This window comes from Seriola lalandi, unplaced genomic scaffold, assembly GCF_002814215.2.
Source record: "Seriola lalandi dorsalis isolate HSWRI2012SDOR001 ecotype SW California unplaced genomic scaffold, Sedor1 jcf7180002054487, whole genome shotgun sequence".
Lineage (NCBI taxonomy): Eukaryota > Metazoa > Chordata > Actinopteri > Carangiformes > Carangidae > Seriola > Seriola lalandi.
The window spans coordinates 215559-232408 of NW_019525040.1; the positions used below are offsets into that span (position 1 = coordinate 215559).

Here is a 16850-nt window from a genome sequence, read left to right on the forward strand (position 1 = left end):
CGGTCCCGTCGTCCAAGAACTGGAGTCGACTTTGTGCCTCTCAGTTTTCCTGCACTTGCTCTCGCGCAGCTCGCTTTAGGTGCGTGATGGCACACTGTGACCGCAGGCAGCGCAGATATATGACGTGTGATCCGCTTAGCTCGACGATGTGCACTTTAGTGGGATGCTGAGAATCTCGAGACCGCACGACCATGATAAAAGAAATGTGAGCGCGCGAGGAGGAGGAGGAGGGGAGTGGGAGCCTCTGACGCGCCTTTACGCACGGATCCGAACTGGAGACTATCTATCTATCCAGGGTTAGGCTGCTTAGTCGTAGTAAAATCATTATCACCCATTCACAGCAGTGAAACAAGTATGCAGCTTACTTTGCTTTGACTGACATACTGATTAATCGACTGATGGCGGGGAGGGCATTTAGCATCGAGGAATAATGGAAACTAAGCCATGCTGAAATACCTGACACAGCTAAACAGACGTGCATCTGCCAGGCCTATATCCTGGTGCTATGGTAACTTTAGCATCACTTTTCACATCACTTCCATGAGCAGACTCATACTCTGCTCAGATTCACATACACACGGATATATGGACACACTCCTCTGTGGGTTGGCAGATGTAGCTTACTCCCTGAGCAATTTAAACACGCTGCTATTTAACAACAAAGTTAACCTTTACTTTGGTTCTCGTTATAAATGTGCTCACCTGTGACCCAACGCAGTGACTCATATAATTGAAGCTTGTCGTGTCCAGATTTTTTTCTCTAGTGAGAAACTGCAGCATATTTTACTGAAACCGCCTCTCTTGGCATAGTACACGACTGCTCTGACACATTACCCGCTTTCTTTTCATACACATCTGAACTTATTTCTGAACTGGCTGAAACAGCACTGTGCAGAAGTTACACCCGTTTTCATTCTGAAAGCTTTCTCCTGTAAGTTGTCCATGAGATCACGACTACAAACTAAGCAAACAGTACAGCATGTTGTAGTATAATAACAGTCAAATACTGCTCTCTTCCGATTAAACGTGAGATTACAATTACATGAATGGCTTTCACGAGAAATGATCAGGTTGGAGGTTGTACTACAGCAATATTACTTGGCAATCTAGGATTAGACGATTTCACGTGCCAGAGCAGGAAAAGCAGAGGAACAAATAACAATGATAGGGGTACTGTTACATTTAAATATCTCGGTTAGTCTTGGCAGGGAGCCAGCGTATTAACAGGGAGGAACATCATAACATCTCTACCTCACGTTCTCAACAAGGTGTTGCACACAGCGGTCACGAATCACACACGAGCAAACAAAAACAACAACCTAGCAACAACCAGAAGCATTAGCATTGCCTGCATTTACTCCACGCAATGCTGACAGTAAGCCAGCTAGCAATAGCAACAGTTGCTGAACAAATTCTTAGTCAACAGCAAGTTAGCTAACGTTACCATGCCTACAGTGGCCGCCACTAATGAAAACAGACACGTAACATTATGTTGCCACAAAGTTACTTTCACATTAAGAATAAGAAACGCCAGCTCCGGGTCAAGCTGCAGCCCTTTAGCAGGTATAGGGTTCTCTATAAAAGCCAGATAAACCAGTGTGGCTCCACTGTAAAGACACTAATGGAGCCAATAAAAACTTCTTTTTTTTTTTTTCTTTTTTTTTTTAACCTTATGCACTTTTAACGCCAGTGGTTTGAGCTGGTATTTTCCATGGCCAGCCCCCCTGTGCCCTGCTCTTATACATGTTAGTGCACACGTGCATGCGCTGCCAAACTGGATACCAAAACAAAGATCAACAGATTGCAGCACTTAAAAAGGGGGTGTGACTTCTTTCTCTGCTCAGGGCGCCATCACTTCCCTATCTTTACAAAAAAAAAGGTCGTTTTCTGCTATTGATTAAAATCTCGTTCACAAAGCCTTTGACAAAACCTCCGCTATGTAAAGAAGAATAGGTTTAACTGAATGTGATACCTCATTTTGCTCATAGGGACTACAGGGCTATTGATTTGTTGAGTCACAGTGACATACACCAATCAGTTTGTGTGCAAGTGTTCTGCTGGGACTGATAGGGTTAATGAAGTGTCAAAATGTAATAACCTACATTTTGCAGGTGTAATGACTCAAAAGTAGACTCTGGGAGGATGAGCTGGGTCAACAAATCACAAATGATATTTGGGGCAGAAGCTTACACTACAGTATATTCCCACTTAGCCTACGGTTCAAAGTGCTGCACAGGTTATACTATTCAAAATCGTAACCCAATAAAATATTCTCCAATGCTTCCCCTCTCTGCTAACAATTCCAAGAACCCACTTTAACCCACAGTTTAGTACTTTGCCACAAAATTGAATGTCTTTGGACTGAAATATGCAGCATCTTCTCCAGTATATTGAAAATCCCACTGGGGAAAATCGGAGGCTATCACTAAATTGATTGTTTCTCAACAACACTTTGTCCCTTGTGGGCCCATAGCAACTAAAGAACTTGTACTTACTTACTTGCAAACAGCACACAAACTGAACATAAACTCAAGAATTACAAGTGGGTGGGTGAGTGAATGGATAATCAAATATACCCCACTTTTCCCTTTTTGTTCTTCCTTTCATATTTTCCTTTCTATTCTATATCATGTTTGTGGATTAGTGAGAAAATTGGAACAGTCATAATCTGTACAAATGTCCAAATCTTTGCACAAATGTTTCCAATAAAAATATATGAAACAAAAGCAGACTGAGTAAATGATACAAATGAGGTTAAAACAATCTTTACTAGGTCAAATAATAGGCTCAGTGAGCATTTACATCAAGCATACAACATCAATGTACTGTGTAAATGGTTTTCAAAAGTTCTTTGTGGGCTAAACTAAAGACTGACATTCTACAGTGCTGTAGGTATGGTATGTTTTATATAGTTCATCACTGCATTTACCTGACCATATCAGACAGAAACCAGCTCTTCTCAGTAATTTGTAACCTTACATTCAGCCTTGGTACATCTGTGTATTTGTCTGGTGTTGTTGTGTTGATTTCTGTGTGTTGACCACAAGAGAAACAAGTCATAAGGGAACGTCCGTGTCTGTGTGTGTGTGTTCTCATCCTAAGTGAGCTCCTTGGTAGCTACTGCAGGGCAATTAAAGTATACTTCCAATTATCATATATAATCAATTAACCAAGACTATAAGGCAGGCTGGCAGTGGTCAAAAAACAGACAAAAGCAGGCAAAACAAGCACAAGGCTGAAACGTTAAGGAAACTGGTGCCATAGACACTCTTTAATGAAATTAGTCTTAAATGTCTGTATCTACACTGTGACCCCAGTGAAACTGGCTTCTGTATGTACTGGTAGAATTCTAAAACAGGCTATAGGAGGTGTGTGGTTTGCATGCATTTGTGTTAACAGACACATGTGTCAGTGTGAAGAACTCTTTAGTTGGTGGTCTAAATACCACAGAACAAACCAAAAAGGTTGTGAGAAGTGCATTATACTCAGACCATGTGCTCTTAAGTATCAACAGTTTATTCTATCAAATTATTCAAGTGTAAATATGCTGCAATTCAACAAACTTTTAAACGACTGAATATCATAAAGTGTATAATAAAAAAAACTGTGTGAAAACTTTTCTTGTAAGGCCTGTGGTTTATTTCAGTCCCCACTTCCTGCCCATAACTGACAAACATGTTTTTTACAAGCAGTGATATTTAACAGAAATACAATTCTGGTTTTGGCATAAGGTTTAAGTGAAATTATATTTTGACCAGTTTTTCTTTTTTATTGATTATTCTGCATTAGTTTGTAAACCCTCATCCATGCTCAAAACTCTCTTTGCTGTTATAGCAGAACTTCTTACATAGCTTACAATCTGCTTTACGAAAAGAAATATGACATCAGTAGCCATAAAAATAATAATATGAAATATAAGCCAAAAAAAGCTATCACAAACAAGCATAATCACAATAAACAAACACATATTACTAATGATTGATGATGATGAATTACCATTTTTCATATTTGTACCTAATTAACTCAATTATGAATATATGAATTTGTATCAGTCTGTTATGTGAGCGCTCTGCAATTAGAAATGCAAAACATTTTCACCCACTTGCCCCTATTGCACTTGATAAGTGCATAGTTTGTGACCACAAGTACTTACATATATTAAATTTACATTTTGTCTCATGTAAGTTGATTGAAATCATTTGAAAATTTGAATCCAGAGAAAACATGAAGAAGATGGTCATCAAAACATTAGTAAGTGATCTTTGTTTTCTAATCGTAACCATTCCGGCTTGGCGACAACTGCTCTGGAGCTGCCACAGGGCGGAGACCGTTCTTAGTCATAACTTCATACACGTAATCATTGGAGCCCTGTGGGTCATTTCTTGCTTTTCTTCTGCTGATCCATTGTTTCACCTGTTGATAGTCAAATATCATTGTAGAGTGTCTGTATAGCGTGAGGGTGTGTACAGATGTCAGAAAATTACATTCTGTATAAAATGTTTTAAGACACTGACTTTTTGGACAAATGTTGACAGAAGAAGAAATTCAAAGATTTTTTGAATGAGGCATCTCACATACTACTACAAACACTATAATCATTCATTATAATCAGTCATTTTGAGACTTACATGTACGGACAAAGAGAAATTGTATTTATCTTGAGACAACACTGGGACAAAATGTGAACAGAAGTGTACGTTTGAAGACATTTCATCCTCATCGGCACTTCAGACGCAGTAAGGGCATTCAGTGGTTTTAAATGTAATCAGCAGTGAGGTGAAGATCTAAAGCAGCTAAATCTTGCGTATACAGCAGTTATGTGGTTTTGCAGGGACACAATGTCCTTCAGTAAATCAAATCTGCAAACACTGGATCAAACCACTGCTGTATAATGTACATGTTGATTGTTTTAGTTGAGACACAAAGCCTCAACTAAAATAATCAAGCTCAATCACACACAGAGTGTGTATAGATGTCTGAACTCACCCTTGGGACGATCAGCAGGATGAAGAACATGATTGCTATTATGCTGATGGAACAGATGGCGAAGATGATTAACAGCAGACCCAGATTGTTCTCTCTTTCTGGACTTTCTTCATGCAAAAGATCTAGTAGGAGGAGGAGAGGTCAACAAAAACTGAAAAGAAAGTAGATATTCTGTATATACGTATGTGGAATATAGACAAGCACATAGCAAATGGCCAATTTTAAGTACCAGTCATGGTCCACCAGTGATTCAGTATGCACTATTCAGATCCTTTACTTAATGAAACTTCCCTGGAGTCTAACCGACCCCACACATTAGTAATGTCACTATGTAGGACACCATGTTATATTACATTTCTTTGTCTTGGTCATTTATATGTATTTGGTCATCTGCATCAAATGTGCAAGCTGAGTTTGTTGCAGTGGGAAGTGGTTACACAATTGTTTTGTATAAGCTCAGAAGAATGAGCTACTACCACTACTCATCATGAGTGATACGATACATATATATAGTATCCCTAATGTTGAGAAGATGAGTGATATACTATATATATATATATATATCATCAAATATAAAGTAGAAGAAAGGGAAGGTAAAGGAAAAACGCACCTGATACAACCAGTATGTAGACATTGCATGTAACTTCATCGTAGACACATGTGTAGAGACCAGAGTCATCCACGGTCAGATTGCGGATGGTGACAGTGTTGTTCTCCAGAGATCCTTTCTTCCCAACCCTCCCTGAGTATCCCTTGCGTGGGGTGATTTTCTCAGATTCATGGTCGGTGTAATAGTAAAGCACCTCTTTCTTCTCCTCTAAATTATGATACAGATACATGTCCGTGGTCTTGTTATTGCTTCTTTGACATTTTGTGAAGGAACACTCCAAGGTCACGTTCTCGCCAGACTTTTGCCGAACTGTAGTGAACTCTGTCATAAAAGAGAAAAACTGTGACTCAGCTGGTTCAGCTTCATTTTTATTAATGAAAATATACAGTTTTGTTTCCAACATGTCTTATCTTATTTATTATTGTTGCTTTTATTGTTAATATTCCTTTTATCTGATGCTATTGTTGGGTACTTGGCTTCTTTATTCCATTTTTACTTGTGTAATATTTCTAATTGAAGGATTTTTATCTGCCTCACTGCAGTCGTGAAGTGTTTTAATCCTGGTTCAACTATGTAAATCACTTTGTAAGTTTGTTTTGAAAAGTGCTGTACAAAGAAACTTCATTATTGTTAATGTTGCAGTGAATATTGTTGACTTCAACTGCAACAAAAGCTTCTTAAAATGTAATAGGAAAAGCAAATGAACATACCTGCACTGGTAGATAGACAGAGTGACAGGAGAGACCAACAGAGTAGTATCATCTTGCAGCACTTAACAAACAGGAAGTGTCTTTGTCTCTCGCATACACTATACAGAATAAAATGCTTCCGGTGCTGTTTGATGTGGTGAGATGGTGTGAAACCTGTGAGACAAATATGATTTGATTTAAGTCATTTTCTCGTGGGCCTTAGACATTGATATGATCTTTAACGTGTCAGGCTGACTGGAATATTATGATGTTGAAAACCAGATGATGGAAATGTGTAGATGGAGGAAAAGGTTGAGGCTAAAGAAAGTTTAAAATATGTGTCTATCTGTCATAGGTTTAAAATGATAGAAATCACCTCACCATTAATAATGACACATAAAACAGGTTATAACTATGGATTTAGATAAATGTGTTCTCTATATCTGATACATTAGTACTTTATATATAGAACTATGAGGTGAGAACAAGCCCTTTGGAAGTTGGTGGAAGATTGGAAATTAAATACAATAAACACTTAATGTAATTGAGGCTTCAATAGCAAAATTTGTTTCATCAGTGCTTTTTCTGCTTTGACAAATCAAAATATCTGCTGTAAAAAACCCAAAGTACTGTATATGTACATGGCCAAAAACCTTTAGTAATTTAATTATGTGGTGAGATCACCCTCTAGTGGACGTTATTAAAACCACAACAATAAAACAATACTCTGCCTATTGCATGCAGCATTACGGTAATCAATTAAAACAATATAGGAGCATATATATGTGAATGTAACATGTAAAAATCCTTGTATGTGAAGTGTAAACTTACTTTTACATGTACAAAATTTCATAGTGTGGTTTTTAGACAGATCTGAACTATATTTAAAGTATTAACAATAACAAATACATTGAGTGTTGCTCCATACATTTTAGTATTTTTATATATATATATATATATATATATATATATATATATATAGATAGAAAAATGTCTCAGTTTATGTAGCATACATGCACAAGAGACATTTTAAAATAATAACCACCCTCCTTCAAATTAGTTTTCATGTCGTTTGCCTTTGCTGTTATGGCCTAACAACATGCTGTAATGCTAATTGTCCAGTAGATGGCATGATTGAGAGTTATTTAAGACCTGAATTCTGCAATATTCCTTTTAAATCTGGATCAAAATGATGTGATGTCATAATGTTATATCTTTTATCTACTGATAAAAAAGTACAAACAAAATCAATATGATACTGAATAGTAGAAACTAGTTAACTATTGTTAACTAATCACTTAATCATTTGCACAGTATCTGTTATCAAAATGTGATAACGTGTCTTTACCTCTTAAACACTACGCACCTTTCTTTAGAAGAATTTTGAAACTTTTGTGGTTTTATGCGCAAATGAGACAATTTCCAAAAAACAGGAACAGGAACAAGGATGACTGTGATCATTTCACCAGCAGAGTGAAGAACAAAGACTGCCGTTATCAAATGAGTTCATCAGGAAGAACTGAAATCGAAAACCAGGAAGTGTTTCATCTTAAAAACAGCCACCAACTGAGAGAGGAGCAGTGAGCATTAACAGTCAGTTCTCATGTGTAAGTCCAGCAGACGATGACATGAGTGTAGATCCCTGTTAGTAAAACATCGAGTAAAAACATCACTCCCACACGTATTTTAATCACAAGAAAGACATGTCACAAATCAGTGTCTGTTAATCATTAAAACACAACAAATACACAGTAATCAAAATACAAAGACTTGATGATTCAGTGACTTATTTTGACCTAAACATAAAGAGACACACAAAATTTAAGATTTCACAGATTTACAAAATAGTATATACAAAAAAAGTTTTCCCTGGGTCACCTTCTGGTTTTTAAATTGTGACAAACAAAAATAAAAATGAAAAACATTTAAACGTTTCTATTGGTGTTGTTTTTCTCAACTTAGTCAATGATTAACTCCAATGAATGAATGAATCAATATCATAATGATATCATGTACTTCGAAAGATGCTGATAAGGTGTTACTGGTTACTAAGCACATGTTAGACCAGAAATCCTGAGAGCCTTAAAATGTGGATGCCCACCTTTTTGAAGGGCTGTTATCAGATGAAGAGACGAATGAAAGATAAAATATGCTTACAGAAGATTAAGTGCTGCTTTGGCAATAAAACTGTACACTGTAACCAAATGTTACATAAGCACACACCAGAGCTGTGCTAGTCAGTGACAAGTGGAGCTTATGGGACACATGGAAGTACAACCAGTATCAATCTGGTGAACTTTCTCAGTGGTTAGAAAAAGGATATGAAATTTGTGGGGGGTTGAATGTTCTCAGGGAGTGAGAGGTAACACAAGACTGGAAGTCAGACTTACAAAAGAGCTAAAAAACCACAACAAACATCTGAAGAAGAACCCACATCAGCACAAAACTTGGACAAATTATTGAGTTGTGTGGATTATAAAAAACAAAAATGAAAGTCTGCTCAATCTGAGCATCAAGCTACACACACATACATAACTTCCTAAAATGTGAATTCATGTATTCCTTATCATACTTACATAATAAAAGGATGTGAGAAAAAATGTTATTGCTGCCAAGCTGAAAAATGCTTCATTCACTATGTAGGCTGAACATACACACACTCTATAACGTTTTTCCTCCAATAAACCAACACAAACTCGGACATTCAGTGCCAGCCTAAAAAAAATACCACTATCGTGTTGGTTTCTGATGATGCTATATTCTGTTCCTGATGTTGCTGAACATGACTCCCTGGCTTCCAGTTGTCTGATACTGAATCAAAATCAGACTCTCAGATTTTCTCTTCTTTTTCTAGGTTCAGACTTGACATAAAAGTGTTTACTTAGGAAGCTTACAATATGTAAGAGGAGATGTTACATTTCCTCTGATGAATCACAGTAATACAAGTAATCCCTGTTTATATTGTTTGCAATAGGAGAAGTACAATGACAGAGAGAAATTTGACATATTAGGAAGTGTTGATTTCAGATTGCCAGTGAGTTTTCATATTTATATGACAGGCAATATCTCCTGTAGAGAGAGAGAAAGAGAGAGAGAGGATAGAGAGAGAGAGAGAGAAAGAGAGAGAGAGAGAGAGGAGAAGGGAGAGGGGGGAAGAGAGTTTTTAGACATTTGATATTGTCTATTTTACTGCCAGTACACACATAACAACATACAGGTGACACTAACTATCGTTCAACTGTTTGCTTGGAACACTTTACTTACCTCAGACCTGGAATTTTTTGCACTTGTCATCCATCCTCTGTGGATGATCTGCAGATAGATTTCATATCAAAGCCTCAATTAAATCTTATAGAGTGCATATCAAAACAGTAATAAAACAGTTTTATCGGTTAGACACAGTGAGTCGGAATACTGTATTTCAGACATACCTTCCTCTCTTTCTAATTGAAATCTGAAAACCTCTTGATGGCCACCTAGAACAAATTAAATATTTTATTGCAGTTTACAATCAGTGGCTGTGAAACCATCACCATATTGAGCGAGTTCATCACATGCAAGCGTAGATAACATGAGTCAGGATGTGGTATGATTCAAATAATGATGATAGATCACGGAAAAATACAAAATCTACTTCCCAGTGTAGTACATATCACTGTAATTTCCAGGACATTGTTGGAGACTGTGAAGTTTCTGAGTCAGTGATAGACATGTTCAAACAAGGTTCAGAACATGGCAGGAGTATAAGTTTGAAAAAGCGTGGATATAGATCGAACTTCTTCTGTGCTGAGTGAGTTTGGTTTTATGGGTTCTCATATGTTCAACTACATTGCTCAATAAAAATTCCAGTGATAGACTTAGAAGACCTTTTCTCTGAATTACTTTCAACCAGCGGAATTCAGATGAATCATCATCAATCAAACATGAGGTCTGTAGCAGATATTAAGTGTCAGGCAGCATCAAATAGATGAGAAACAGAAAAAAATAGTATAGAGTGCATTATAGAGAGCCTTTATATATTTGGAAACACACCGAAAGTAAGCCCTTTGTGCAGGCGTTAGTAAAGAGCAAAAACAGCCGCAATATTATGTCCAAAGATGGACGTACCCATAAGAGGTGCTGTAGAGTGCCTTCGGGCCTCTGTGAATAAAATGATAGATCATGACAGTGAGTGCACACTCACTGGAAAGATCTACTTGTGCTTAACTTCACCAGTCTTTGACATTTTGGAGAACACTGTCTAATAATGGAAAGTGTTTGCAGTAGCTAGACTGGTTAATCCAACTTAACAATTAAAATAAAAGAGCATGCTTTACAACCCTGAACAACACGGCCGCTTACACTTGCTCACCAGGTTTTTCCAGTTGTTACTATTATTGTTTCACCTTTCACCCATTGTCTGCCTACTTCCTCTTAGATCTTTATTGTTTACGGAAAGCCAGTCATGAAACATTAGCATTCAAACATCACATCAAAAACAGAAATTCATGTTCAAACATAATAGCAATAGTGGTCCAGTATTGCTATACTTGTATACTCAAGTATACTTTTTTAAAAATTTTTTTAACCAGGCTCAACAATGTTGTCGCTTTTGTTCAAGCAATAGAACGAGGGTTCTTTGCTACGGTGCAAGTGCTCCTTATTTTTATTTGTCTTTCTTTCTTTCATAGGAAATGAAATGTTGGTACATCAGTGCTTGCATCATCTAGGATAGTGTGGTATTTTAAGCTTGCTGCTGTGTGGTCTTGCTCTTTTCTTTTTTTTTTTTTAGAATAAGTAGGAACACCTACATTAAACCAACAATAACTATAAATTTTAATTGTACTTTTTCATCTGTGTTATGTCATTACTCAAAAAGATACTAGATGGTTTCACTTTGAAAGAAAGCCAAATGAGGTCCTGCGCAGGTACTCACGTTGAGATCGCCTTCTATAAATCAGCAGCACCAACAGCAGTCCTGCAATCAGCGATCCGATGACCACCACAGGAGCGACTATTTTGGAGGCTTTACCCATCCCGGTCCCTCCTTCGATCTCTGAATAAATGACATTGAATAATAAAGATTGAATGCTCTAATACTTAAAGTCAAAACCAAAGAGACCAATGATGCAAGTGCTTGCTAAACTGAGATATGCAGAAATGCATGTACTGGTGGGACATTCCCAGTGTAACACTTACATAATCGGCATTCACTTTCTCTTTTACCCCAGATGGGTCTACAAAGTTTGGACATTAGTTTGGACTTTGAGTTAACATATTTGTAAGCAAAACAAAAATTGCAGCATTTGGTACGGGAGCACTTCACTGGAATAACAACAGTGTGATAAGTAAATGAAATAGAGGAACATATCAACTGATAAACAAAATCTTAGATAACACCGCCAATACGGTGACCGAGCGAACCTGTTGATGGATTTTTCCATCAGTGGGACTGAACAGTGGATCAAACGGCATTACCCAGTCTTATCAGACATGGGCCGTCAAACATAGCGTTCTGTTTTTTTGTGAGGAGCAGTGTTTTGAATTTTTCAAGAAAGATATTTGGTCAGATTGAGAGACATGTTGTAACCTGGTGAAGATTGTATCAAAACTACTACAGCTATGTGGAGGAAGAAAATAGTTCCCAGCCCACAACAACCCAGTCTTTTCTGGAACGTATTTATGTGGCTATTTTGTGGTTCAACATGTTCAAAGTCTGTGTAATTTGCAAACTTGTTTCTTTTCTTTATCGACAATCTCTTAGTTTCTCTTATTTGAGCAACCCTAAGCAGAAGTGTGTTTATGTAACAGTGGCTGAAATTATTGTGTGCTGCAGGATTAAGCCAAAAGGTCTTAGAGGTGTCAAGTGTGTTGCTCAACAACATATACCTGACGATACTGGTTCTACTTCAAGTGTATCCTCAGCTTCTTTGCCTCCACTGGCATTGAACACTACGCAGGTATACGTGGAGAAAATGGATCCTTGAAGCAAAGTCAGCTTGCTGGAGAGGTGAAACAGCCCACTTCGTGTTTGTTGCGCCTCCATTTTAGAACTCCTTGTCCATTCCGTGTCACCATCAACAAACCAGCGAATATGACCCTTTGGGAAGCCACCATCAGTGTCACAGATCAGGGTTCCATCTGCAGTTCGAGTGATTTTCTTAGGGATGGAGCGTATAACTGGTGGACTGTATTTGGCTGCAAAGACAAAATGGAAAGCATTTGTGATCATTGAGCTGAACAGTGAAGTAATGAAATATGTTAAGTAGGACAAATAGATAACAAACTGGCTACAACAGGAGATATCTTCTGGATTCTTCTGTGATTTTGTCACATTGAAAGTGAAAGTAGGCATGCACCGGGGAATGAACAAACATTGGTTGAGGGAAATACCAATCTGCCTGGCCAGGAAAGTCCCTTAACGTCTAAACTTCACTCAACCAAGGGCACAATAATGTCTTTCAGCATGCTATTTTCTGTTTGCAATTAGAAATGCATAAATGATCACAGAAACAAGAGATAACTTTACTCAAGGTTAAGCTTTGAATTGAGTTTGCAGGGATTAGTTTTGAAGATTTATCTTCTTGTCTGAAAAGGATCGTCTCTCCATGGCTTGAGCCTCTCACCTACTACTTTAAGGGTGACCGTGCTGCTGCCTTCACCGCTGTCTGTTATCACCATGCACGTATAATCCCCAGAGCTTGCCACTTCTGTGTTGGCGATGAGCAGGGACACGTTCATGTTCTTGTTGTTCCAGGACGGATCAGCAAACTTAAAGCCTGGCTCCTGTATGGTTTTCATTTCATGAAAAACCAGTAAGGCTTTCTCAACTCCCGCTTTCCTCCAGGTGACCACTCGGATCGTTGTGTCCTTGTCTATGGGTTCGACCACACACTGCAGGAGTGACTGCTGGCCATACTGTCCCACGATTTCAGATCTGCATTGCACTGTTAAAAAAACTGTACAAGCCAATACATTTTTTTTAAAAAAAGAGAGAATACAGGATATATCAGTAGCAAGCAGCATTTTACACTTGAAATTCCCAAATTATAGCAGAACTTACCAGCATTTGCATTGGGAAAGATGACAGCGCAAATAACGAAGAGGGCACCAATGGAGTTCATGTTTATCTACCTGAAATGACAGTTAAAATAAACAATTTTTTGGTGAATATCAGTTAAAATATAACGAACACATACATTGTTTTAACTCACAGATATCTGTTTTTGAGAATCAAGGCAAGTTCACAGTGCAAGTATGTATTAGAGGCCAGTGTGTTAGCTGCTGGTGAAATTAATGACCAATCACATTCACTCTTTTCATCCTCAAAGGCAGCACCCAATGCCACATGACTGAGTAGGGGTTTCCTACTGGCTGTTGCTCTTTCAAAAGGAATTGACGCAAATTGTTTCTATTAATAGGCGCATTTACAGCCATTCGACACAATGATGTCAACAATTGTTTACAGTTCCACAATAGTTTTCAACTACATCTTCAATTTCGCACATTGGCCATACAAAGTCTTGTTTAATTTCATTTGGTCTCACATTAATCCAGTAACTCCTTATGCGCACTCCACATGAGGAGTTCATCATCAGTCTGTAGGAGAGGCTTTCAGCTGGTGTTAAAGACAGATGTAAGTAAGAATTACAGAATAGTCTATTTTTTGCCATGTTAACCTAATACAATCAAGATTTTTTTCTATGCAATAACAAATGTTTACTTTTTGATGAAAGTATGATAAAACTAAAAAGCAAAATATGGATAAAACAGGTGTGTTTGGCTTTGGGAAGTGTTTTTTTTGCCTTGAGCAATCAAAGTGATGAAAATATAAATGAAAAGACAAAAGAAAACCGGATGCTGTGAAGCATCTGTTTCTGGATTATTTACTAATTCAGTCTTGTTTTTCTTTCAATTTTGAATAAATGTTGAGAAAACCTTTGTCCTGGTGGCCACTCCAGTGTTTATATTGGCATAAATTCAGCAAACTCATCTGTATTTGGTTTTTAGTCTGTTTTTACAACCACACCGTTTACACAGCATGAAATGAAATTAGGTTTTACCAAACACCTGACAGAACTCAGAACTGCTCACTTTAGAAAAGAAGTCCATTTTTGCCATATGACTTTTATTAAATGACTTCAAGATTATGAAAGACATCTTTCTCTGGGGACAACTAGGCAGAAAGTCAAAAGGAAGTAGGGTATACATGGTTCTGTTTGTGTGTGTTCATTTTATTAATTTTATGAGTACATTCATGTGAGAACCGGATATTCACTGATAAACCAGTCTCAAATATCATAGTGTTTTATATCTTAAATTATAGTATATATTATAGTATAAAAAGTATATATATATATATAATTTCAGCATCTAAAATGATTATGCCCTGGTTATACATTATGTCAAGAAGGTTGGTCATTGTAGGTGCTGCTTTACACTGTTATGGTACACAATCATTTCAATGCAAATAAAAGGCATGCATCCCTGGCAACACGATTTTATCTATGCACCAACTATATTACTAATGGTACTTGTCTCATTCCATTACCTTTTTGTAAAGAGCTTGCTTACTTTAGTCCACTTTATTTTGACCCCGCTCAAGTGTGTGGGGCAGGAAGAGTCCGCCCTTCCCTAAGCAACTTGTGCTTGTGGGTGAGTTGGGAAACTCTGAACTAACTGGATGAATGTGACGTTCACATGCAAGCTTTTAGCTTTTCCCAATAGGCTTATCAAGCCAGTGCAGCTGTGTGGTGGAGGAGGCATGTCTGAATGAGACATCTACCGAGACATCTATGACTGTATACGCTACATCATTTCAGGATCCATAATCCATGAATTTCTTCTTCTTCTTCGTGAACTGCCTGGCTTGTCTGTACACTTCAAGTTTGGAAATGAACAGTGATCAATGATCCTGATGGTCCCCCTTCCACTTCAGCTTTGGAGGCTGAACATCTGCAAGATCAAGGAGCTGTGCTACAGGGCTGAGCTGAGAATTAAAAAAACTCCAAAAGGTTTGGAGTCAGACAGTTGTTGCACCCCCACAATTCACACAGAAAAGACACACAGGCAGGCAAGCAGCCCGGCCACCAGGCAGGCAAGCAGGCAGGCAGACACACGCAGGCGCACGTGCGCACACACACACACACACACACACACACACACACACACACACACACACACTGTTAAAGCAGCCAACATATTATTTGGCATGGGGGACTCAGCTTACTACACTATCAATTCAAAGTAGTAGGGATGAAAGTAGGCTGCATCCTTTCTGTGACTTTTATTCCCTCTGTCTGAAGTATATAAACACCAGAATGTCTATGATCAACACCAACAGTGTCTTATGTAATTTTGTTGCACCATAGTGTCTGCAAACTTGCTTCACTGCTTACTAAAAACTAACTTAAAGCTACAGACTTATGCTGCACAAAATCATTTGCAATCACCTTCGATCTGGTTAAGATTTCAGAACATGTTTCCTTCAGCACAACTTGCCAAATTTTGTCTTTTGAATTTATTTGCATGGCCTGTTGAATTTGAATGTGATCCAACACTCTGCGGAAATCATGATAGCCTACAATATTTAATGTAGCCTAATATTTTCAACTTTTAAAGTAAGGAAAGTCAATTCTCAGTTCAGTCACGCTGACATATTACACCATACCTTATTACCGGGTTTAGCTGTATCTCTATCTCTATCTCTACCATAGAGGAACCTTAGAGCGAGTCGAGACATGTCCGACTGAATAAAACAGTTCAAGGATGACCACAGCCTGTTCCCGCGGTCACTTCAAGTCACATAAACTACAACATAAGAAATACAGTATTTACACCGAAAATGAAATTCAATGAATTATCGCCATGTTAGCCGTGAGCTACCTCGCCGCTTTACTGGTGTACTCAACGTACGTCACAAAACGTATCCTACCTATCTGGATAAGAGACACTGTAAATATGCCACACTGTCTTTATCAATAATATAACGTGAAACTCACTTGAAAGGTTGGTGACTCTTGGTGAGAGGATCCAGACTGACCGGACAATTTTCCGTCGATCACAACTGCTTTTAACTTTCACTTTCATTATGAGTAAGCAGCACAGGAGGCGAGGCGTTCGGGGCGTTCTACTGCCAACAGTAGAAATTGTAAATTACACATTTTGACAAGAATATGAACCCTGTGACTGTAGGTCTCACTTTCTCCTGGTCTTTTATACTTTTTTCTCGCAGACATACACCGTTTTTCATGTCTGCCTTGAATCAATAAATCTGTTGCCAATATTAACACTACAACAGTTTTTGCCTGCTGTAATCATTCCTCCAGATTATACTGGCCACTATAAGGCCATTTCCTTATTTGCTCCCAGAACAGATATGGGGAAAGTCCAAAGTCACTGTTCTGTGAAATATACTAGGTAAAAAGCAAGAGCAATAACATGAAATGAGTGAAAGAACAAATATAAGACAGCTCTGCATGTCATTCGTGGTCAAGCCAAACATGAACACAATCCTGATCTTTGGACTTTACCATAATACCTTACTACAATACTTTCAGTATGTCTGCAGTGGAACAATTCCTTAC

The 16850-nt window shown here is 38.0% G+C and overlaps 2 protein-coding genes across 3 annotated transcripts; both read right to left on the reverse strand.

The window, feature by feature from the left end:
* Positions 1 to 2749: 2749 nt before the first annotated feature.
* On the reverse strand, positions 2750 to 7821 carry LOC111659736 (uncharacterized). Its single transcript, XM_023412751.2, has 5 exons — positions 7652 to 7821; positions 6307 to 6459; positions 5597 to 5917; positions 4987 to 5108; positions 2750 to 4413 (listed from the first exon to the last, which is right to left on the reverse strand). Exons 2-5 carry the CDS (start codon positions 6356 to 6358, stop codon positions 4270 to 4272), a joined length of 639 nt encoding a protein of 212 aa, XP_023268519.1. The 5' UTR covers positions 6359 to 6459; positions 7652 to 7821; the 3' UTR covers positions 2750 to 4269.
* Positions 7822 to 7954: 133 nt separating this feature from the next.
* On the reverse strand, positions 7955 to 16416 carry LOC111659783 (hemicentin-1). 2 transcript variants are annotated; one of them, XM_023412827.2, is made up of 9 exons: positions 16266 to 16416; positions 13328 to 13398; positions 12891 to 13223; positions 12154 to 12462; positions 11201 to 11320; positions 10393 to 10425; positions 9717 to 9761; positions 9550 to 9597; positions 7955 to 9354 (listed from the first exon to the last, which is right to left on the reverse strand). In XM_023412827.2, exons 2-8 carry the CDS (start codon positions 13386 to 13388, stop codon positions 9551 to 9553), a joined length of 948 nt encoding a protein of 315 aa, XP_023268595.1. In that variant the 5' UTR covers positions 13389 to 13398; positions 16266 to 16416; the 3' UTR covers positions 7955 to 9354; position 9550. The 2 variants fall into 2 exon arrangements, with proteins under 2 accessions (XP_023268595.1, XP_023268596.1); XM_023412828.2 differs by lacking the exon at positions 10393 to 10425.
* Between the last annotated feature and the right edge of the window lie 434 nt (positions 16417 to 16850).

Excerpts from the sequence above, each read along its gene's own strand:
- LOC111659736 (XM_023412751.2), bottom strand. The coding sequence starts at position 6,358 with ATGATACTACTCTGTTGGTCTCTCCTGTCACTCTGTCTATCTACCAGT. Across the intron at positions 5,918-6,306 it reads CTGTCTATCTACCAGTGCAG|AGTTCACTACAGTTCGGCAA; the intron begins GTATGTTCATTT and ends CTTTTATGACAG. Across the intron at positions 4,414-4,986 it reads TCCTGCTGATCGTCCCAAGG|GTGAAACAATGGATCAGCAG; the intron begins GTGAGTTCAGAC and ends GACTATCAACAG.
- LOC111659783 (XM_023412827.2), bottom strand. The coding sequence starts at position 13,388 with ATGAACTCCATTGGTGCCCTCTTCGTTATTTGCGCTGTCATCTTTCCC. Across the intron at positions 11,321-12,153 it reads AGTAGAACCAGTATCGTCAG|AGATCGAAGGAGGGACCGGG; the intron begins GTATATGTTGTT and ends TCATTTATTCAG. Across the intron at positions 10,426-11,200 it reads TTATAGAAGGCGATCTCAAC|AGGCCCGAAGGCACTCTACA; the intron begins GTGAGTACCTGC and ends TTTTATTCACAG.